This window comes from Pelophylax lessonae, assembly GCF_965119305.1.
Source record: "Pelophylax lessonae genome assembly, chromosome: 6".
Taxonomy (NCBI): domain Eukaryota; kingdom Metazoa; phylum Chordata; class Amphibia; order Anura; family Ranidae; genus Pelophylax; species Pelophylax lessonae.
In genome coordinates this window covers 176,759,500-176,784,032 of record NC_138773.1, presented here as the reverse complement: position 1 = coordinate 176,784,032, position 24,533 = coordinate 176,759,500, and the positions used below count along the sequence as shown (strand labels likewise).

At 40.9% G+C, this 24,533-nt stretch overlaps 1 protein-coding gene across 1 annotated transcript in view; it reads left to right on the top strand.

Moving 5' to 3' along the window:
• Positions 1 to 24,111, top strand: part of TNRC18 (trinucleotide repeat containing 18) — a 399,546-nt gene extending 375,435 nt beyond the window's left edge. The window contains exons 25-29 of the mRNA XM_082260849.1: positions 1,571 to 1,735; positions 5,929 to 7,124; positions 14,567 to 14,788; positions 21,464 to 21,538; positions 23,775 to 24,111. Coding sequence (XP_082116975.1) covers positions 1,571 to 1,735; positions 5,929 to 7,124; positions 14,567 to 14,788; positions 21,464 to 21,538; positions 23,775 to 23,981 — 1,865 coding nt within the window. The 3' untranslated portion in view covers positions 23,982 to 24,111. The remainder of the gene's footprint in view (positions 1 to 1,570; positions 1,736 to 5,928; positions 7,125 to 14,566; positions 14,789 to 21,463; positions 21,539 to 23,774) is intronic.
• The last annotated feature ends 422 nt before the right edge of the window (positions 24,112 to 24,533 follow it).

The following is a 24,533-nucleotide window of genomic DNA, read 5'->3' as shown; positions in this document are numbered from 1 at the left end:
GGAGCCAGCAGCGCCGGCAAGGTACCCGAGAAGAGGATGTTCAGGGCTGCTCTTTATAAAACCATTGCAAAAGAAAAAAAAAACAGGTATTGAAATCACTTTAAATTAAGGTTGGTGCCTTTTTAGTAATTTTCATTAGGAAGCTTTTAATAAGCTACAACTCAGTTTTACTAGAAGGTTGTTCAAACAGCTGGCATTACGTCCTTGAGTTTCAAACGTCTTTCAACTCTGGCCAGGTAGGCTGCTCTTATCCATGAACTTATGTCATCTAATGGTCCATAATGATAATATAGGCATATTCAAGTGTCCCTGTCATTATGCCGCAGAAAGAAATTCTGCTCAGCTGACTGAGCAGACAGTGATTTCCTTCTGAACTATTGTTGCAAATCATGAACTGCAATTCTTGTACCTATTCTGACCTATTATAACTTAGGGCTAGTTTACATCACATGCATTTCAGTGCTTCTTTTTTTCTGCATCCTAAACGCATAGAAAGTAGGTTACATGGTTTTAATGGCATAGTTCACACCAGTGCTTGCAGTTCCAGTGTGTTCTGTTTCCAGAAAAAAAAGTAGAACATGCTGCATTTCTCCTGCACAGACCTGTACTGTAAAGCAGAAAAACGCACCAGAATGCACTTACAGACATCAAAAACTCACTAGATCTTAGTCCAGTAAAAAAAAAAAAAAAAAAAGTTAAAAAGAAGAAAAAAAGCATCTGGAATGCACCTGGAAACGCATGAAAAATGCACCAGAACACATAAGAAAACGCGTCAAAAACGGACACGCAGGAACGCATCCGTAGCGGATCTGGAGGACATTATTGTGGTGTGAACTAGCCCTAGGATCACCTATTCTGCATTGTGGTGTTCATTTGCCTTCAAACTTTGTAAATGACATGTGTAGAGTAGCTAGAAAAACAAATATACCTTGAAATTATTATTTTTTTTTTTAAAACCTCATTGAAGGCAAAGTTGAATGATTGTTTCCTGTACACTAGTACATTTTTAAACAGGCTTACTAGTAAAAGTGTGCATTGGTTGCTGAAAATGAATTAGAGCAGGCTAATACTATGCTTTGCTACCTTCAGCTAAAACAATGTCATATGGAGGCCTGGAATTGCAAAGACTTTCAACTATATGATTCTGGAGGGGTGGCAAGCTGTCCATGGTTTAAAAATCGATTTTAGTCCCCAGAGAGTTGTATTGATCTATTCACATCTGACGTTCTGATGTTTCAGGCAGTGGCACAATAAAAGTGGGGTTACCTATAACTAAATATAGCCCATAAAATGTCCTTTTTTCAGAAGCCTGCAGTTCAGATTAGGTATATTTTTATGTGGCAAAGATAAAACGTACCAGCTAATTGACTGTAACATCAGAAAAAAAGCACACATCATAAAAAAAAGTAGCCATATGGCATTTTTTAACACTGAAACTATTTTTCGCTGCAGATGGTAAGAAAAAATAATAATTAAAAAATAAGTAGCTTGTGGCCATGATATTAGCTTGAATTCTTAGGGGTTATTTTGATATTAAATAGCTAATATTTTTGTTTACTTTGTTACCTAGGTGCAGAGCCTTCGCCTGCTTTATTGGTACAGAGTACTAAAAGAAAAGTGCGTAAAAATAGCAAGGAAAAAACTGATGTAAAAGAAGACTGTTCTATGGGTTGTGAAACAATGTCTGCAAATCGAAAACCCAGGGGGCGAAAACCAAGTATAAAATCAATATCAGGTGTGTTTTTCTTTAAAGGGAATATGCCAGTTTCCAGTGTTTTTTCGGATAAACCTAGATCATTTCATATGATGGAAATGTTATCTTTTATTAGGCCTTGCTACAATGTATAATTTGTACTAAAAACTGTAGAAAGGGGCATCCATATTTACCACATCAATACCAGACAATTTCACTCCCTTCATGCCCAGGGTAATTTTAAGATTTCAATGCTGTCACACTTTGAATGACAATTACGCAGTCATGCAACAATGTACCTAAATTAAGTTTTTATCATTTTTTTGAGACAGGGCTTTCTTTTGGTGGTATTTTATCACCACTGGCTAAAACAATAAAAAGAGACCACAATTTATTTTTAAAAAGGTGTTTTTCTTTTTGTTATAAAATTTTGCAAATAAATGATCTTTCTTCATAAAATTAGGCCAAAATGTATTCTGCAACATTTCTTTGGTAAAAAAAATAACCCAAATCGGTGTATATTATTTAGTCTATTGGAAAAATTTAGACTCTACAAATTATGGTATACACTACGTTGTCAAAAGTAATGGGATGCCTGCCTTTCCACGCCCAGTCTTAGTCCATAGGGTTCAATATTGAATTGGCCCATCCTTCGTAGCTATAACAGCTTCAACTCTTCTGAAAAGGCTGTCCACAAGGTTTAAGAGTGTGTCTATGGGAATGTTTGACCATTCTTCCATTTGTGAAATCAGGCACTGATTTTAGACCAGTAGGCCTGGCTCGCAGTCTCCACTCCAATTCACCCCAAAGGAGTTCTGTCGGGTTGAGGTCAGGACTCTGTGTCGGCTAGTCAGGTTCCTCCACCCCAAACACGCTCATCCATGTCTTTATGGGCCTGGCTTTGTGCACTGGTCCAAATCATTTGGTGGAGGAGGGATTATGGTGTGGAGTTGTTTTTCAGGGGTTGGGCTTGGCCCCTTAGTTCCTGTGAAGGGAACTCTTAAGGCGCCAGAATGCCAAGACATTTTGGACAATTTAATGCTCCCAGCTTTGTGGGAAAAGTTTGGGGAAGGCCCCTTCCTGTCCCAACATGACTGCGCACACTCTGGAATACACCTTAAATATCCTACATTTCACATCACTTTGATTCATTATATTTTATCAGGTAATCTTCGGGCACTTTGCTAATTTCTTTTGTATTTATTTGTTCACTGGTTATTTTTCCTTTCCTGGTACATCACTGCCCCTTCCTAATTTTTTCACCACACTTACTACATCGATTCTATTTGTGGTTCGGGCTCACTGGTGCATTTTCTTGCACACACTTTTAACACTCCTTTTGGTTTTTACTATATCCATGGACCTTGTGCTTCATACTATTATCTATACTTGGGGAATGTTCACCCTACAATATGTAGGGGTACTTATAGCAATATTTATTTATTTATCCAGTTCTCCACGGAGATTACATGTTTATATATGTCGGTAGGCACTGGGGTTTGCGTAGATCCCTCCATCACAGTTCCAGGTACAGACTATACCACTGGCCCTGGTCTGGCATTATCGCATGATATGGCAACCTTGTGTAAGTAGACAGCATGGATCATTTTTGTTTTATTTCGGTTTAATTTTCCTCTGGAAAAGAAATGACTGTTTATATTGACATTTTCATCTATTTTTAGATATAACGCTGCCTCTGCTCCTGAGGAAGTGGTCTTGTACCATGAAACGCGTAGAGCTTTTATAGACGCAGCTGTTTCTTATTTTATAATGTTTTATATTTGCGGTCATCATCAATCAATATATACTATATGCATTATGAATATGTACAAATGTGTATGTATTTATATATATATATATATATATATATTTTGTACATGCATGAAGTGTCCTTATCCATGCACATATATGAAATACCATATCTATGCTGGTGTATGTTGTTGTTACCATTTATGTTAATCAACAAATGCAATATTTCATAAATAATAAAAATGTATTATCTTTATTTTTATTTATTTACTATTATCTCCATCATCAACTGCCTCATATAAAGTCCCAACATCCCCTCATGTGTTTTATAGGAATTCAACTATTTTATATGCATTTATTTTACCAATGCCATTACCATGGCAATTATGTAACCTATAACCCCTTTTTATATATGTATTTAGTTGCTATTACCATGGCAGTTTTGCATAAATGTTGTTTTTCCTTTTTATTATTCTCATACCCAATTTATCCCTCCCCCCCCCCCATACCTCATTTACACATATTTTTCCCCTTTTCCTCCCTCCCGCCTTTTTTTATGACTGCGCACCAGTTCCTAGTCCCCTCCACTCAGGGATGTTTGTTCCACTACTCCAAAGACCCTGCTACTCAGCATTGCCATGAAATTTTCCTCTCTGACCTTTAGCCCTCACTCAGATTCGAGTTTTTCTGCGCCCTCCCCTCCAATTTTGTCCATACAGATCAATTTCTCTTGCTTTGAAGTCTTGCTAGTGAGACTTCCCATGATAGCTGATAGGGAACCTCCTATAGGGTTGTCCTTTGTTTCCCATTGACAACATCCCCCTATTTGGTGCTACTAGAGCACATATCTGGGTTTCCAGTAGATCTTATTGACCTAGTGTAGATCCTTTCCCTATCTCCTTTATCATTTTTATCTCTGGTGCATTTTCTATGGTAGACAGTTTCTTTATTGCCCGCTGGGACTCTTTCAGGACATCTTATTATCCTAAACCATCCTCCTCTCATCTAAAAGGGTTTTTAATCCCCTTCCTTGGGTTCCCTAAAATATGACCTCCTTCCTTCCTATTTATACCACTTGGGAACAGGGTAGCCTGCAAGACATTCTACTCTTGACTTATATGTTTTCTTTCAGATTGGCTTTCAGGGAATTCAATTCCTACCAAGTCCTGCTGGCCAGCATAACTCCCTTTCTTGCTCCCCCTAGGGGATCGGGCTTAGCCATCTTACCTGTGGCTCTCCCTGTGCCTACCCCTATTTTCTTCTTGTTCCTTGCAGGGGGCTCCTCTGTGGGATGCCTACATCTGTTTCCACCCATCTGGATGGTTAAAAGCTCGTACATACTATAAGAAAATCGGGCGAACATTTTCGTCCTAACAATTTTCGTACGATTTTCGTATAGTGTGTACAGAACTTTCTACAGACAGTTCATAATTTTCTTACGAAAATTCTTGGATGGACAAACGCCAAAACTTTTCTCACCCCTACTGAGGAAGTCAAAGGAGCATTACGCTCGACGTAACGCGTATAGGGGGACGGAGCGTGCGTGGCCGACGCAGAGTCTCTCTCTGGTAACAGATCGCTGACATCGCTTATACAGCAGGCACGGCTGAGTGCCCAACAAATGTGAGTTGATCTGCCTTTCTCTAATAAAGCACACCCTTATTAGTAAGCAGAGAGCACTAGATTTCTTCATCTGTTTTTTATATGTCCCGGGATCCCTCGAGGTGCAATACAGTGTGGCTCTTTCCTGGAAGTCTGATCCATGATACATGTGATTGCTGGCCCGTTTGGGTCCTTTAGGAAGGTGAGAGGCTAATTCACCTGGTGGAGGGATTCACTAATTGGTGTTTACAACTTGTTTTCATCACTGGATTTTCTTCAATTGGATACGGGGACACTCTTCATATCACTTTATTGGAAGCACACACATTGCTATGTGCCTTATGAACTGGATATGATTTATTGTATTTAAAGTCATCACTTTTTTATTATATTTCTGGCGCATCACATTTTGGTAGGATTTATAGTTTATTGTGATTTGTGAAACACGATTGGTGTATGCTGCCGGATACCACTTATATACTTTCACACACCTGATTTATGCACAGTGAATTGAGGTTGAGTTATTTTATCACATATATTGGGTTTGCGCTGATAGTTTTTTTGTATTTCATTAAATTGCATTAGTTGTTATAAAAACTTATGACTATTGGCATATAGTCCAAAACAAAAGTAAAACCTGTACTTGCTGTGGAGAGATGACACACAGGTGCAGAACCGAATACTCCAGTTCTCTGTATTCATACACTACGAATGTTGTAAAGGTTGTGCATAGTTTTTACATTTTAAGATGACTTTTTTATCTCTATAATTTTATTTGTTTAATTTTTGTAGTTAAAATGATCTAAGCTGGCTCAACCGTTTCCAAGATTATTTGTGGATTAATGCATTTAATTATTTTTCTGTTGTTATATTTCTTCTCATAGAAGACACAACAGTTCAAGAAAATATATTTAAAGAATCCTCAAGGACAGCCAAGAAGATTGAAGAAAAACAGCTAGAGCTTATGCATTCTGATGTAGATTCAGAATGTCCTCAAGTACCATCAGAGGATCCCACTGAACCAAATGTTAGAAAGCATCAACAAATTAACAAAACCTTTTGTTCTGGCTCAGTGGCTAAGAGCTTGGTTAGTGGAGGACTGTATCATGAAATCACAGGAAGTGGATTAAATCAAGATGTTTTAAAAGGGAAATTAAAAGCAAAAAGGAGACGGAAACTAGAGGAACAAAGAGAGTTTGCTTCATTTGGCACCAGCTATCATAAAAATGAAGCTCAGCTACTTGTGAAGTTGGACCGTGAAGGAGTTATGTCACCAAAGACTAAGAAAACAAAGGAAGCAATGATGAGGCGTGAGGATTCTAATAATGCATCAAAAAGAGATCGTAAGAAAGTGATAGGTGAATGTTATTCTAGTGTGAGTTCTAACAAACCTAAGCGAAAGCCTTCTGAATCAAAGCCTTGCACAGCAAAGCAAACTTATATCTCTGAAGCTTTTGACCATACAAGTAGCAACTTAAACATATCCTGCAGCAAAAGTGGTACCCAGAAGACTGAAAAACAGTTAGAGAGCAGTAACAGTAGCTCAGAATCTGAGGAAGAAGATGGCCCAAGCAAAAGACAAAACAAAAATCAACATAACTCTAGTAGCTCAAGATCTTCAACATCTAAATCTTCATCATCTACCAGCAGCAGTTCTTCCTCCTCTTCCTCATCGTCTTCTTCCTCTTCTTCTTCTTCATCTTCTTCATCATCATCCTCTTCAACATCTTCATCTTCAAGTTCCAGTTCATCATCATCATCTTTAACAGATGAAGCATCCTCAAGCAGCTCAGAAGATGATGCTGTGACTGCTTCAGTTCTTAAAGATACTTCTCAAAAGCAGCGCTGCAAATATGTAAAATCTGAAAACACTTCTAAGACTGCTGTGCACATAAAGCAACAAAAGCCAGAGCAACTGAGAAGTAGTAAATGTAAACCAAAGAAAAGAGAAGGAATACATCTTCCTACAACTAAGGAGCTGGCCAAAAGACAGAGACTACCGTCAGTAGAGAACAGGCCAAAAATTGCTGCTTTCCTGCCTGCTAGACAGCTTTGGAAGTGGTTTGGAAAGCCTACTCAGGTAATTGGAAGTTTTACTTGTTGCTAATAATAGTACATTCACCCTTTTATACACCTAGGTTGGAATATGTTTTGATTTACTTTTAAAAATATATTTATTAAATAATAAAAACATTTAATTATGCATCTACTTATAAACATAAAAAAATATTTGCTTTAATCAAAAAAATAGGATTTTTGTACTCCCCTTCAAATCCTTTTTCGTGAAGTTCATTAAGGGACACAGCTCCAAGCAGCATTAAGCAACAAAACTTTTTACTGCTGCCTACAGGACAAATGGGCACTATGCACATTAAAAACTGAAGACCTGTCCCTTTTTAGGCTATAACCCCTGTACCCTCGCCAATTGTAGCATGCAGGCCAAAAAATAAGGATTGCAATTGAGAGAGGAGTGCTGTGTCCTTCAATAAACTCTGAGAAAAAGATTTTACAGTAAGTACAAAATTCCTGTTTTCTCTATCGCCTGTTGAGTGACACATCTTGAGGTTGTTAAGCAATGTAAGGACATTCAAAGGCTGTCCAAACAAAAAAAGGATGAGCACGCCTATATAACAGAGGTGAACCAACACAACAAATAAAAAGGGCACCAAATGGCTACTTGTAGAACTTTTAGGTCCAAACTGGCATCTGCATATGCAGATACATCAACGATGTACAGAAAATGTGTGAACAGAAGACCAGGCTATAAATCAAAGCTACCTAAGCGCAATCCTCATCCGGGTGTACATATAAAGCAACAATAAAAATACCTGTATTACACCTGTATATTAAATAATATCATAAGGAAATTCTAAATGATTATACTGAAAATATCAGTACTGCTGCCCACACTCGTGTTCCCACAAGTATAAAGCGTGAATACAATATTAAAACAGTGCCGCGCAGTACTCAACATAAAATATAAATAAATCTTGTATATCACAAGATATATGTATGTTTTATGTGCCATCAAAAGAGCATTATTAAGCAAAGAAGATCAGGCTGCATCTTTACAAATCTGAACAGAGGCCTGATGACAAAAAGGCCAAGAAGTACTCACTGCTCCATTTTAGTGGGCTTTATGGGAAACTAGGCACTTTTTTTCTTGCAACTCATAGGCTTGTAGAACAATATGTTAAATTCACTTAGAAATTGTGAAACTGTAAGCCACAGAATTTCTTTTAGGACTTTCTGGAATAACAAACAAGTAATTCATTGGTGTTTACCATAACTTTGGTTTCCCAAACCTTAAAGGAATGGGAAAAGCTTTTCTGACAGGGTTTTGAAGGGGAACAGATCCCCCTAACCTTGTGGAGCTGGCGGAACAGTCGGTCCAAGAGCTGTAGTTCACCTGTGATGCCTCTCTGGATGCGGCTCCCTTAGTCTGCAGGTTATCTGTAATAGTGGTGATCTCTTCTCCTGCAGGCTACCAGGAGCAAGGAGTCTCGGTGCAAATGTGGCCCTTTTGTTCTCGGCACACTAGCTGCCCCTTCGTTCCTCTGGATCTCAGGACAAGGGATCGTCGAAAACCAGTTTGAATCCCCACAGGAGGTTCAAAGAGACTTCGGTCCTGACCTCTGGCAAGGTTCTTCCCTTTTTGACCTGCATTTGTCCCCAGATCGCCTTTGAAGTCTCCTCGGGGCAGTGCAAGACCTGCCCTAACAAGGGGTCATTGTCCTGGTTACAGAATCGGAATGCTTTCAGGGGTTTTATTCAAACCTATTTACTGTTCCCAGGAAGGAAGGCAAGGTTCGTCCAATTCTGGACTTCAAGGCCTTGAACTGCTTTGTGTGGGTACAAAAGTCCCGGATGGAATCCATTCACACGGTAGTGGCATCCCTTTATCAAGGGGATCTTCTGGCCTCTATCGACATCAAGGACGCTTACCTTCATATCCCAATATATGTCGAGCGTCCACATTTTCTTTGCTTTGCCTTGGGCGAGAAGCATTATCAATTATTGGCGTTACCCTTTGGTCTCGCCTTGGGTGTTCAGAAAAGTGTTGGCCCCGGTGTTAGCATTGTTGCGATAGCAGGGGATTGCGGTGCTGGGGTACCTGGACGATCTTCTTCTACGAGCAGAGTCTTCGACTGCTCTACAGGACAACCTGGACATTACTGTGCGGACTCTGCAGGAGTTCGGGCGGACTCTGAAGTTTCAGAAGTCTGCTCTGGTTCCGTCCACCAAGTTGGACTATCTGGGTCTGACTCTGGACTTGGCCTCAGCCAGGGTGTTACTCCCGTTGGACAAGTTTCAGAAGCTGCAGGATGCCATTCGACTTCTGTTGTCCAGGAGTCGGTCGTCCCTCCGGACTTGCATGCGGGTGCTGGGCCTGATGGTGTCTACCTTCGAGGCAGTTCTGTTTGCACAGTTCCACACGAGACCTCAGCAAAGGAAGATTCTTGCCAAGTGGGACAATAATCCACAGTCTCTGGACAATCTGATCCTGTTGAGCTGGGGTACAAGAATTCCCTGATTTGGTGGCTTCGCTCTCCGGCTCTTTGACGGGAACTTTGGGCGTTTCAGACTTTGTCTAGCCCATTGTTCAGTTCGTCTCCAGGGGTATCCGGTACGGATTCAATTGGACAATGCCACAGGCCGTGGCATATGTCAATCATCAAGGGGGCACAAAAAGTGTCCTAGCGGCTCGGGAAGTAGCCGGCATTCTAAGGTGGGCAGAATGCTTAGTTCCAGCCCTCTCGGTAGAAAATTGGCAGGCAGTTTAACTCAGTCGACAGGTCCTGGACCAAGGAGAATGTTCACTTCGTCTGGAGGTGTTTCATCAGCTGTGTCTCCAGTGGGGAACTCCTGAGGTGGATCTGTTGGCCTCTCATCTCAACAGGAAGGTGCAGAGATTCGTGGCACTGTCTTGGGATCCTCTAGCTGATGCCACAGACGCACTGGTTGCTCCTTGGAGGCAGTACCGTTTATATACGCCTTTCCCTCTTTCAAACGTCTGCAGAGATTTCTGCAAAGCATCGAGGCAGAAGCAATTCCGGTCATCTTGGTGTCCCCAGACTGGCCTCAGCGGTCATGATCTGCCGACCTGGTACGGCTGATCGCCAATGTTCCTTAGCGACTTCCTCTCAGGGAAGACCTGTTGGCCCAAGGGCCGATCTCCCATCCTGCTTTACAGTCGCTGGATTTAACAGCTTGGCTGTTGAAAGCCAGGTGCTGAAGGATAGAGGGTTGTCTGACTCGATGATTCCCACACTGTTAAAAGCTAAGAAATCTACCTCTAGGAAGATTTATTATCGCGTCTGGAAGTCGTACACTGTGATGAGAGTCTCTGGGGGTTTCTCCTTGTTCCTTTTCGATGCTCGAATTTTGGCGTTCCTCCAAAGAGGGGTAGAACAGTGCCTGGTCTTGGATACCATCAAGGGCCAAGTTTTTGCCTTGCCGATTTTATTTCCATGTCTTTTGCATGCGCATTCCTTGGTTCGCACCTTTGTTCAGGAGGTTCACCACTTGGCCCCGCCTGTGCGGTTTCCGTTGCCTCTGTGGGACCTCAATTTGGTACTGTCGGTTCTTCAGAAATCGCCTTTCAAAAATATTCACAAGATTTCTCTGCTTCCATTGTCCCAGAAGGTGGCCGGCCGCCTTGGTGGCGATTACTTCGGCATGCAGGGTGTCCGAGCTGGCAGCTTTGTCTTGTTCACTTTATTTGGTGGTTCACAGAGATAAAGTGGTGCTTCGCCCCTGTCAGTCATTCCTTCCTAAGACTGTTTCAGGTTTCCATCTGAATGAAGACATTGTGTTGCCTTCCCTGTGTCCTAAGCATCCTAAGGAGATTGGCTTGCATTCCCTTGATGTGGTTCGAACGATCAGGGTGTACCTGGCGGCAACAGAGTCGTTTAGGAAATCAGACTCATTTTCTGTCCTTACGGACTGACTTCGCAAGGCGTTGGCCGAATCTGCTGCGATTATTTCCAGATGGATCAGACAGACGGTAGTGCAGGCTTATTCAATCAAGGGTCAGGTTCCTCCTTTCCTGCTGCTTTTGGCCGCAAAGTTTTGCAGGCTGCTGTTGGAGAGGACTTGGTCCTCTTTGAGGGTGAATTGTTTTCAGGTGAGCTCCAGTTGTTCCTGGTTGAGCTCAGTGTTACCTGGTTGGCTAGGTTTAGCCTTTGGAAATTTTTTCTGCTGTTGTTTTTCCCACCCCTCATGTTTGACACTGCTTTGGGATGTCCCAATAGTCAAGAAGATTCTGGAGCTGTCTCTGTCAATGAATGAATGAGAAAATTAGATTTTTATCTTACTGTAAAATCCTTTTCTCCGATGTTTATTGACGTACACAGCACCCACCACTCTATTGAGTTGGGTTATTTTTCTTCTGACACTGCCTGCAACAAAACTGAATGTCTATAGCAGGAAGTGGGAGTATACCCCCTGAGACTGCCCCATAGGCGTGGTAAAGCTTTTTCCTGCCTAGTGTTCTACTCCTATAGGGGCAGCATAACCCAATGATCAAGAAGATTCTGGAGCTGTGTGCATCAGTGAACATCAGAGCAAGGGATTTTACAGTAAGACAAAAATCCAATTTTATGCACAGCTTTTGCAGTAGAACATCTGCCCAACCAAAATAAAGTGGGGGGGAAATCCCAGTTCCCCACAGCACTATATGCAAAAGTAACAAATGTTGTCCTTTCCAGTATGGTGCAGTACATGAAAAATCCCCACCATTGAAATCCCCACACAATGTTGGTCTGACCTTAAAGAGGTTCTTCAGTCATATTTAAAAAAATTAAAAGCCTGCAACTACAAAAAAACTGTAGCTGCTGACTTTTAATAAACTAACACTCACCTATCCAAAAATCCAGTGCTGCCCCCCCCCCCCCCAACCAGTTTCTTTACCGGGCTTTGGCCGCTGGCACCAGCATACTAACTGTGGGCAGCCATCTGTACTGCTTGTTGCTTCACAGCCAGCTGCTCACTGTAATGTGATGCATCATCTGATTGGTCTTGCAGCTTTCTGGGACCTGTGACATGTTCCAGAAGGTCGGGGGCAAAATTCCACTCAGATCACTGTGGCCATTTTAACTCGAAGTGGGGTAGTGGGTACTTGTCAAAACTAGGGGGCTGCCCCCCCCCACCCTCCAAAATAAAAATATGAAGGAGGTGGGAGAAGAGCAGAACTACCCCAAGTGGGTGAATTTCCATTTTAAAGTAAATTGTGATATCTTGAATATAGACAAGGCCATCACGGTTTGGAAAGTAGAACTGCGGGGTAAACACCACTATGGAAAAATTTGAAAAACGTATGTTCTATGTACAAGGGAAGCTTCCAAATGTAATTCACCTGGCATGAATCTACCAGTGCTTGTTCGCTGATCAAAGAGATATGCAGGATTTTATATATCTGGAATGAATCTATCAGTAGCTGTTGATAGTAGAAAATTTTCCAAAATTAAGTGAAAAGAAGATATCCATTATCCTGAGAACACTACATGTAACTAGTGAGTTCGTCGAGGTGATAGCCTCAAAGAGGTACGCTTTCATTTTTTATGTGCCCAGTGTCCATTTCTACTGTAGGGGCAGTGTAAGCCAACATCTGTTAATGCCATCAATGTTGTGCCCCCCAATATTTCCAGATGTGTTAAATGCAAATGATTTTTCAGCAGCAGTGCCTCTTTAAAACAATGACAATCATTAGCATGTGCAGCAGGACAGGTAAATAATATTAGCTTTCTTTTATAGACACTGTTTTCTCTATCGTCCATTGACAGATGCAGCTCCATAGTCGTCTTAACAATTGGGTTATGCTGCCCCCTACAGGAGTAGGACACTAGGGAGGAAAAAACGTTACCACACCTATGGCGAAGTCCCTGAACGCATACACCCACTCACTCTGCTAAACGATTCAGTTTGTTTCTGCCTAGTTTAAGAGTAGGATCTAGTTTCTGGCTTGGACTTCGGTCTTGGCTAGTTTTTTTTTATTTTCGAGGGAACCTTTGTTAAAATTTTAATTTTTTTTGCTGGTTATCTTCCTGAGAGAACTGCAATCAACAGGTGGACTGGGTTTCGGACTGGATATCCTAGAGCCTTATGGTCTCCCAGTCCGGCTAGCGAGCGTGTGCAGGTAAAAGCCCCGAGCTAGGCCTTGCCACGACAGAGCCCCAATGGACAGGGGCTGGCTTGCGAGTGAAACACCTTGCCGGGATGCACATGAGCCTGGCCTTTTGGCCATCAGCACCCCCACTCCGAGTGGAGAGGTAATCGGTCCGGAGTGGCGCCCACCCAATTGTCGGTGACTAGTGCCCCCCCCCATGGCTCTTGCGGTCTCGGGGTGGACGTGGGCCCCCTTCTTGGGATGGTCGCACCCTTGGGTTTCCTTCCATTTCCCCCCACCCCTCTAACAGTCACAGTGGTCTTTTGTCCCCAACCTACCCCCACGCCCTCCTCTGGGGGTTAGGTAGGATCTGGCTTTGCCATTTGCTCCAGTAAGGGGGTGGATGTGGTTGTTGCTGACCAGGCTGTCCACAAGGGTCACAGGGGTCTTTGAGCAAGTTTCCGGCCCCCTGGGGGTTAGTGACTGGGACAGGGATGTCCTTTGGGCTCCCTGCAGTAGTTATAGGCTTGGGGGAGCAGATGTTTCTTCATCCACGGGTTTGCGCCTCATATGGCTGGGTCGGGCCAAAAATTTAGTCCACGGCTTTACGGCCTACTCGTGGCTGTCCGGGTACCTGACCAAGCTAACCGAGTGCCTGACTGAGGTGAGCGGACGGTACTGCCAACGGATGCCGACGGATCCTTCAGAGCGCATGCACCACTGATGTCACTGGCTACATGCAAAGTAAATATCTCCTAAACAGTTCAGGTTTAGGAGATATTTACAGTACCTATAGGTAAGCCTTATCATAGGCTTACCTATAGGTACAAGTTACAGAGCAAGCTTTACTTTCTCTTTAAGTGAAAATGCACTCTCATATATAAATTTTTCTTGACATTTCTCCAGCTGCTTCCGGTGTCATAGGGGGTTACATTTCACTTTATCTCCATGATGGCCAACCCAAAATTAAGCTTGGTTGGGTTGGTGAAATCTATATGATATTTAAGCATTTATGTACAAAATTGTACAGGATCAAAATCCAATTTAATAGAAGACAATACGTAGATTAAGTAGACATAAATGAAATTGAAATTTATCATAAATCAGAATATCTCATAAAAAGTATAGAATTTAAGGTTCTATATAATTGTAAGGTATAAAATAAATAAATATATACATAGATGTTAACTATACCATTAAGGTACAGATCTAATATTTGTCACATACTTTAAAATTGTCAGCATGTGACTTTGAGTTGTACTGGTGAATGTTGGGAGTTTCAATGTTTGAGATCAACAGTACAGGATTTCTGGATCATCTCAAACTTCAGAAACAGAGTTACATATTATTACAATTCATTTTTGTAGTTTTTATTTAATACATTTAACCAGAATGTATGTATTGATGTTTCACAGAGAAGAGGAATGAAGGGAAAGGCCCGGAAGTTATTCTACAAAGCAATAGTACGTGGAAAAGAAATTATACGGATTGGGGATTGTGCTGTGTTCTTATCTGCCGGACGCCCAAATCTCCCCTACATAGGATGTATTCAAAGCATGTGGGAGTCCTGGGGAAATAACATGGTTGTGAGGGTGAAATGGTTCTATCATCCAGAGGAGACTTGTCCTGGAAAAAAGGTAAATGATAGCAATGTAAGTTTAGTAGACATCTGAAAACAAACTATCTGCAAAAGTGTTCATGTGTTTAGTATGCAAAAATCCATGCTATTGATGGCAGTGTTAATTTAATTGGCAAGTTCGACTTTTGGATAAAGCAGAAGATTGCTGCTACAGTTTGACCGGTATCCAGTATATGGGAATTTGATAGCGGATCAGCTATAGACTATAGACATAGCTATAGCTATAGACATTAAGCTACAGTTGGTAGCGAGAGTTACAGGAAATGGGAACCAGTTAGCATTAAAACACAGATTAGTGATTATGTAGAAATGGAAGTTCACCCTTTACATAAACCGGCCCATATAGAAAAGCGACCGCAGACGTTTAAATTACACTGTTCTGTTTGTAAAAATATTGTTTAATGCAAATGTCTTACCTGTAGGTGTTTTCGGTCACCCAAAAAGCCTTACCAAAATACTCCCAATGGTTACATTCCTGCACCCTGGCCTTATTTCAAGGGCATGGGCTATAACAGGGGTGTCAAACTCCATTTAATCGCGGGCCGCATTAGCATTATGGTTGCCCTCAAAGGGCCGGTTATATCTGTAGGATTAGATGTCCAGAGCACCCCACGACCCCTTACACGAGATGTCAAGAACCCCACACCATCAGAAGCCAAGAGTCACCCATGCTTCCTTACATCGCAATGCACCACCTTAGCTTGTGCTGCTGCCAGGAAGAAGATGCGGGTGGATCTGGGAGGAAGTGCAGGGTCTGGAGAACCAGAGGAAGGCTGGAGTCAGCTTCCAGAGTCTGCTGAATGCAGAGACCAGGGGAGGCAAAGACAAGGTGGAGTTGTGGCTGCACAGAGAGGTGCAGGATCTATAGGAGGAGTTCTTCCCACCTCTCTGTTGCGAACTGCTGAGAAAGAGGGGGGCAAAGACGAGCCTTTCTGAAGCTGCACAGAGGACTGAATGATCTGGCAAAGGAGTTCTTTCCACTCTACTGCCGACTACAGAGACAAGGTGGGGGCAGAGATACGGGGGATGCCACAGCTGCAGGAGAGGTGCGAGAGCCACATGAATTGGCCTGGGGGGGCCACATTCAGCCCACGGGCCTTGTGTTTGACACATGTGGCCTATAACAAAATAGCTTTGTTCTTTGAGGACAAAACAAAGAAATTATTACTTTAGTTAAACTCAGTGGCCATTTTGTTGTAGCCCATGCCCTGGAAATAAGTGAGGATGTAGGAATGTAAACATTGTATTTTGACCAGGCTTCATGGGTGACAGACAAAGCTTACAGGTATGGTATTTTCTTTTCTTTTTTAAACAATATATCATATTAGTAGAGTACAGGACACAGGCAAAGTATTTATGGATCCTAGGTATTAGGCTTATACCTTCAGGGGATTGGACACTGGCAAGCCTTTGAGCACACACCCACTGGGCTCCTCTGCTATAACATTACCCCACTTCATGAGTCCTCAGTATTTTGCTAGTGTAGATGGCCTATTCTCCTTTATTGAAAAATCACTTTTAGCTTAACCACTTCTTTATTTTTCTTTATTATTTTATCTTCAAATGTTCTGATCAACTCCTCAATGCCTTCTAATCCCACAAATAGATGCAGTGCATCCAGATCAGTGCAAACTCTGTAAACCTTGGAAGTCAAACAAAGACCCCATGCTGTAGGGATGGCCTGTAATATTGCTTCATGCCCACATTCCTGCATGGGCACATACCTTGGCATTAAAGCCGGCCATAGATGGTCCAAATCTCGGCTGGTCAAGCAGGGACCAGCCAAGATTGGAATTATCTATGGGCAGGCTGATTGTACCATTATTCGACTTGGGTACAACCGACATTTCAGATTTTCAGCATGCGATTATTGCCAGCTCCCATAGCTGCTAGCAGTAATCACTATGTTCTCCTGGCAGGGACAGCTCCTCACTCCCCCGGCAGAAGAACAAAATAGCTCCTTGGGATGGATTCCTCCTGCAGTTGCTGCTGTGTAACTGAGTTAGCTGTGGGTAGGCAATGAAGGTGGCAGGAGGAGAGTGCTCTGCAGACAATCGAGTCCTGGCCATGGATTCCCAGCAGATGATTTAGCTGCCACCTGTCAAAGGCACTTAAAATTGTGCCCTCCCTCCTACCTATAATGCCTAACTTGTATAAAAAGATGGCTCCTAAAAAGGGAGGGGGGGGGGCTGGGATCTTCCATTGTGGGAATAAATCCCACAGTGCTTATCCTAACAGAAAATATCCTTGAAAAGGCATGTGTGTGTGGTCCTTTTTACAGCCAGCTTCAGCTGTCTAGGCTTTTATCCAATCCACGATTCTGCACACGTGAAAAAAAAATTAGAGCCCTTCTGGAAATCTGTCTCATGACATGTCTTAGGCCATCCACACAAAGTGAATCTGTGGGGTATTGTCAAGAGGTAAATGAGAGACACCAGACCCAACAATGCAGATGAGCTAAAGGCCGGCCGCTATCAAAGCAACCTGGGCTTCCATAATACCTCAGCAGTGCCACAGGCTGATCGCCTCCATTCCACGCTTCATTGATGCAGTAATTCATGCAAAAGGAGCCCTTACCAAGTATTTAGAGCATACTAAACTGTACATAGACATGCTTTTCACTAAGCCAACATTTCTCTATTAAAAATCTTTTTTTTTTTTTATTTTATTTATTGGTCCTATGTAATTTTCTGATATACTGATTTTGGATTTTCACTAGCTGTAAGCCATAATCATTGCAATTAAAAGAAAAAAAATGCTTGAAATATATCACTCTGCGTGTAACGCATCTATATAAAATATGAGTTTCACATTTTAAATTGAATTACTGAAAAAAAAATTAACTTTTTGATGATCTAAATTTATGAGATCAAAAAGGGGGTTTGGTGTAACCAAAAACCTGCGCAAATGGTTCAACCGTGTATATAAATATATAGAAAAAAATATATATATGTATATATGTGAATAAATAAATAATTGCTTCCTTATAGTGAGCAGCAACAAAAAAGCAAATGTGCTGAACGATTGTTTAAAAGAAGGAAAGTGTCGCGCTCAAACATAAATATAAAGTGCCTGTGCAGATATTAAATCAACAATTCATAGCCCCTACAGATGTGAGCACATGGCTTCTGCCGCCATGTTTGTTTGATATGCTCTAAAGGCTTATTGCTGGAACCTATTGTGTGACAGAGGAGCTGAGGATCGTGCATTGAGTTGGAGAAAATGTCTATGTGACCCCCTATAATCAAGGGGTCATATATTTCCGGTAAGGAGTACCTTACTAGATCACTGGGTGAAGTGTGGAGGTGAAGGCTTAATCTGCACTAACTATCAAGTCTCTGCCACATTGTGTGACACCAATGATATGTGGACTGGTTGATGCTGCATATGGACTGTTTGCACTTTACATTAATGTTGGGCACAGATTGATTGATGTTTTGAATTTTGATTGGTACTAATTATGAATTGTTGATTTAATATCTGCACAGGCACTTTATATTTATGTTTGAGCGCGACACTTTCCTTCTTTTAAACAATAATTTTATGAGATGCACCTGTGTGTGTGTGTGTGTGTGTGTGTGTGTGTGTATATACATACAATTTATTTTTTTTCCCTTTTTGGGTTTTGTTTTTACATAATGGTTGTTTATTTTAATTGTCTGTTTTGTATAATATTCTTATAGTATATTTTTAAGCATTAATTATTGTCCTTTAAAGCCTGCTCCAGATTCTGTAAATCAGACTCTCACTATCACTACAAATGTGCATTAAGACACTTCATGGGATGAAAGTAAATGATTATGTGCATAATAACACATGATTGAAAAACTGTGATGTTATTAAATGGACAAAGAAGTATCTTTAAAATATGTATTATAGCATGCAAACTTTAATTGGCAACAATAACAAATGATAGATTTAATGAGTTAAAATTGGATTAAATGATAGAATAAATTATAAAAAAAAATGGTTTAATATCTTTTAAACGTTAAAAAAGCTTAAAGGAGTTTTAAAGACAGAAGGTTTTTTTTTTTTTTTTTTTTATATATATATCTTAATGCATTCTATGCATTAAGATAAAAAGCCTTCTGTGTGAACCAGCCTCCCCAGCACCCCCTAATACTTATCTGAGCCCCATCTCTGTACAGCGATGTCCACGAGTCCAGGACTCTCTCTCCTGTTTGGCTAAGAGACAGAAGCTGCGCCATTGGCTCCTGCAGTCTCTGAATGGACACATTGAGCTGTGTCTGAATAGACACATGGAGCTGCAGCAGAGGTGCCCCCATAGCAAGCTGAAGAAGGGAGGGACTAGAAGCAGCAAAGAGGCACCAGAGAAGAAAAGGATCCAGGCTGCCCTGAGCAAATCCACTGTACAGGGCAGGTAAGCCCCCGTTCACATAGAGGCGACCTGGTCGCCTCACAGGTCGCCGCAGGTCGCCTTCCATAGGGAAGCTGCGGACCCGTTCTAATAGGAGCGACACAAGTCGCTCCGACTTAGAAAAAGGGTCCGGAGCTTCTTTGGGGCGACCAGGAGGCGACCGGTATAGACTTCAATGTTATGAAGTCCGTGGCGGCCGCTCCGAGGTCGCGCGGCGCTGCTCGCACCGCGATCTCGGAGGTCGCCACCCGAAGTCGGATCGCCCCTATGTGAACGGGGGCTTAAGTAGAACATGTTTGTTTTTGTTTTTTTTTTTCAAAAAAACAAGACTTTAAAATAATTTTAAAATAAAATTGGCCTTAGTAGAACTTAAGCAGCCTTTTCTAAGATTATCCTGTTCAAATGGAACCCCTTTATAGCTGCAGAAGGGTGGGCTTTAACATCCACGTGTTGCACATATATATGATGCTAGGCAGCTGTTTATCTGCTGACAGCACATTCACTGCATGCTCCCAGCACGGGCTAAAGGTCAGTAGCTGGTGGGACCAGCTTCTGAGCATGTGACCACTGTGGTCACATGATTGCCAATCCTTACTGCCCCACTTCCCCAAGAGTTCAATCTCTGTTTGATCAGACCAGAGAATTTTGTTTCTCATGATCTGAGAGTCCTTCAGGTGCCTTTTGGCAAACTCCAGGCGGGCTCTCATGTGTCTTTTACTAAGGAGTGGCTTCTGTCTGGCCACTCTACTATACAGGCCTGATTGGTGAAGTGCTGCAGAGATGTTTTTTTTTCTGGAAGGTTCTCCTCTCTCCACAGAGAAATGCTGGAGCTCTGTCAGAATGACCATCAGATACTTGGTCACCTCCCTGGCTAAGGCCCTTCTCCCCTGATCACTCAGTTTGGCCAGGCAGCCCACTCTAGGAAGAGTCCTGGTGGTTCCAAACGTCTTCTATTTATGAATGATGGAGGCCACTGTGCTCATTGGGACCGTCAATGCTGCAGAAATTTTTCTGTACCCTTCCCCAGATCTGTGCCTCGATACAATCTTGTCCCTGAGATCTACACACAATTCCTTTGACTTCATGACTTGGTTTGTGCTTTGACATGCGCTGTTAACTGTGGTACCGGCTATAGACACGTGTATGCCTTTCCAAATCATGTTAAATCAACTAAATTTACCACAGTTGGACTTCAATCAAGTTGTAGAAACATCTCAAGGATGATCAGTGGGATATGATCATAGGATGCACCTGAGCTCAATTTTGGGTGTCATGGCAAAGGCTGTAAATACTTATGTACATATATTTTTTTATTTTTAGAAATTTGCAAAGATTTCAAACAAACTTCTTTCAGGTTGTCATTATGAGGTATTTTTTGTAGAATTTTGAGGAAAATAATGAATTGAATCTATTTTGGAATAAGGCTGTAACATAAAATGTGGAAAAAGTGAAGTTCTGTGAATACTTTCCGGATGCACTGTAGATAGCTTCCTCTAGGTCTATCTTTTGCATGATTTTGATACAGAGTTAGAGAAATTCTTCTATGATTTCTGTTTCCAAACACCCAAAAACTTCCACATGGTGTCAGACAAAAATATTTGGGCCCATGAACAATAATTATAAATACATTCTAAATTAGATTTATATTCTCTGTGATATTAAGTCAAAAACACAAATGTATTTTTATATTACACTGAGACTCTTAAATAATCTTAAATAAAACTAAATAAAACGAAATGTGTTTTTGTAGACATTTTACCCCTCGACATAAATATTTTGTTATAAATATTGTCTTAAAGTGTTATCTAGCCAAAACAGCTAATATGTCACCAAAATTATAATTGAGGAAAAGTTTCCGAAGGGTCACAGATGACCACAGAAACCCTTTTTTTTTTTAGTACAGTAGTGGAAAACTAGAACAGCAGTCACGTTTCCATTGCTATCTGTGTTACCTTTCTTCCTCTCTAATGAGAATGTTGCCACCAGGACAGTAAGTGAGAGGATATCTCACCAAAGAGGCTTCAGACAGCAATAAAAACCCAACAGACATTCTAGGTGTTAACCACATACCCATACATAAGAAGAGAGAGTAGTTATCCAGCTGATAATTTTGGTAGATTCCAAGCAGTGTGTCAAAATGCAACTTTTTTCTAAAACAAATGACAAATAGCAAATTAAATGGGCTTTTTTGCCCTAATAATATACAATCATTGTTTTCCTTGTTTTTGCAGTTTGTACATCACTTTTGAAATGTGTTGAACTTTTAAGATAATTTTTTCTTTTTTCTTAAACCAGAATTGGGAGCAGCAACCTGGCAAAGGAAGCACATCCAGCCTGCAGCTATCTATACAAAGGAAGGATTTTATGGAGGTGGGTTCTAGCAGTATTGAGCCCTAGGATCCAATTAAAGTATTGCTTTTTTATGTTACCATTAATTTTATCAGTCCATATATCTTGCAATCTAGGAACATTTGCTCTGAAACTAAAATATAATCAGTGTTGTTCTGTGAACCAGACAACTACATATTTTACTAACCTGCTTTCAAGTTTTACTAAACCCAGGACCCTGCATTCAATAAATCTGGTCTCCCACAGTACACATAACATGAAAATTGAATTATTGTAGTAAGTAAAAAATGATAAATACCTTTTCTTATCAGCAGTATATAGCAGTCTTGTGACTTCTATCAGTGTTTGGCTGAGCACTAGTTAAAGCTTGTAGAAGGAATCTCCATTCTCCTCTGACTGTCCTATGAGGCTGCATGACGCCTGACCCTCTGTCTGGACAGAGCTGATTGGTGCTGTGCCGATTACATGCACCCTTCCAAAAAAAAAAGAAACTCTAGCAATACACACCAACCTGAGCATGTGCAGAGTGCCCCTAAGGCTCTGTACTAATAGGAGATGGATTGGAGTTGTTTGGAAAAAGGGGAGGGTCAGAGAAGACAGGATAAAACAGCCTTTTTACACCATACGGAGGATTAACCCCTTCGGTTCTACAGTGACTATAACAAGCATGCTTTACTGCATATACAGACTGATTTTACTGTTGTGGGTTTAGTAACACTTTAAGGGCTGTACAAGGTGGCTAATGAAATCACATTTACCATGAGTGATCCTGGGCAGGGAAAAAGCAGCAGTTTATGTAATTTGCCATGTATACGTTTTAAAACGGTGATCAGTGCAATGCAGATACCATATTGCTGAGCTATGACACATTTAGGAAAGTAGAGCCATTCACCCAGCAGTTGTATTCTCCGATCTGCATGGCAACTCTATTAAAAAGAAGAAAAAAGAGCAGGGATCCAAATGAGTAGACTACTGCTGATTAATAGCGGCATGGGAAAACACAGGAGGTGCATGTTAATAGGGTTCATAGTTTCTGCCAGTAAATTATTATTTTTTCAAAATCATCAGACTTTCTTTTGTTTATAACGTAAAAAATACAAACTGCAGTGGTGATAAATTATCACCAAAAGAAAGCTCTGTTTGTGGGAAAAAAGGACAAATGTTTTATTTGGGTACAGAATCGCATGACCGTGCAATTGTCAGTTAAAATAACGTAGTGTCATATCGCAAAAAAATGGCCTGGTCAGGAAGGGAGTAAAACCTTTTGGAGCTAAAGTGGTTAAGTAACTATTATGCCTGATCAAAAAATAGGCTTCCTGGATATCCTAGAATTACTAGATGAGAATACTTGGATAGAGCTGGAAACAACCAGAAGCTCATGCTTGGTCAGATAGAGAAGGTCAATTCTAACATCCATTTTTAGAAGCTGGCTTACCAGCATAGAGGTTAACTCTCAAAAATTCAAAATGAAATGGAAAAGATGGCTTGACGATGGTGCTTAGTCTTGTACCCCTAGATTTTTTTTTTTGATTGAATGGACTATTATCAGTCCATAATTCTATGGACACATACTATATGTCCAATTACTTTTTGAATTTATCAAACGCATACGGTTTTTACATTCGTGATAAAACAGAAGCACACTGCAAAATGCTTGTGATACAATCTGTTTACTGAGCATTATCTCTGTCACATTATGCTGGCAAACAGGAAATGTTTAGGGTTAATAATGTATAGGTGTTGCCATGGATGTTTTGTATGTGTAAATAAAGGGATCGGGGTCAATGCACATGATTAACAAACAATCTGAACTAGGAGTTCTGGAAACATAATGCCTGGTACACACTGTAAAATGAGGAGCTTCCTGTACTAACTATGTGATGTTAGTACAGTGATCTCCTTGCTGTGCCAATGTGTCCAACAATTGTGTTCTCCTACGCTAGAACTCACAGGTCAGCACTCCCAGCCACTGGCTGCAGTCATTGATTGGATGCCAATCGGGCTGCTGATTTTCCAGCATGTTAGTACGACAGAAGCTGGGCAGGCTGCTGTACACACTGGCTGAATGTCGGACAGTTTTTGTTGAACCAGCTGATATTTGGCCCATGTGTACCAGCCTTTAGGATGTACACTACACAAATTTATTCTGTAAAGCGGATTTGCTTATTTTTGTGACCTGTTATAAAAATAAAAAAATGAACAATTTTTTTTCATTAAAAATCTGTCTGATGAAAAAATATGACAATATCTTTTGCAGAGAGCACTATACCGGTCATCTCATGTCGATGAAAATGATGTACAGACTGTCTCCCACAAGTGTTTGGTCGTAGAACTTACACAGTATGAGCAAATGATAAAGACAAAAAAGTACCAAGACAGTGAAGATCTTTACTACCTTGCTGGAACATACGAACCGACCACAGGAATGATCTACAATACTGATGGAGTCCCTATTATCTGTTAAATATACAGGACTGCAAACTTAAGACTTTTGTTGACAATCATTAGTACACTTATGTTTGAATATAGAGGGTTGCCTGCAATCTTCTACAAGTAAATAACACTACGACGTATCTTAAACAGAATTAATGTGATTGAGATTTTATATATATATATATATATATATATATAACTCAATCAATAATCAATTTAAATATATTAAATTGCAATGTGATATTCATTAGATATGATACATGTCATAGTTAGATTTCATCAGTATCACATATATATCTAATGAAAGTACATGTAAATACACTCATTGGTGACACTGAAATGTAACTGAAGAATAATCGAGAATTCCACAATAAGTATGCCTGTTGAACACAAAAAGCACTTAAAAGGAACAAATTGACTCTAAGTTTGTACTAGAAATTAACAACTAGAACAGCTAAATGTGGAGAAAGAGAGCTAAAATTGACCTCAGTATTTTGGAGTCATTGGTTCAGATCATGGTTGTGTGTTTCTGGACCAAATATGGTTGTGACAGTTTATCTTTATTTTAAATTAACTGGGATCA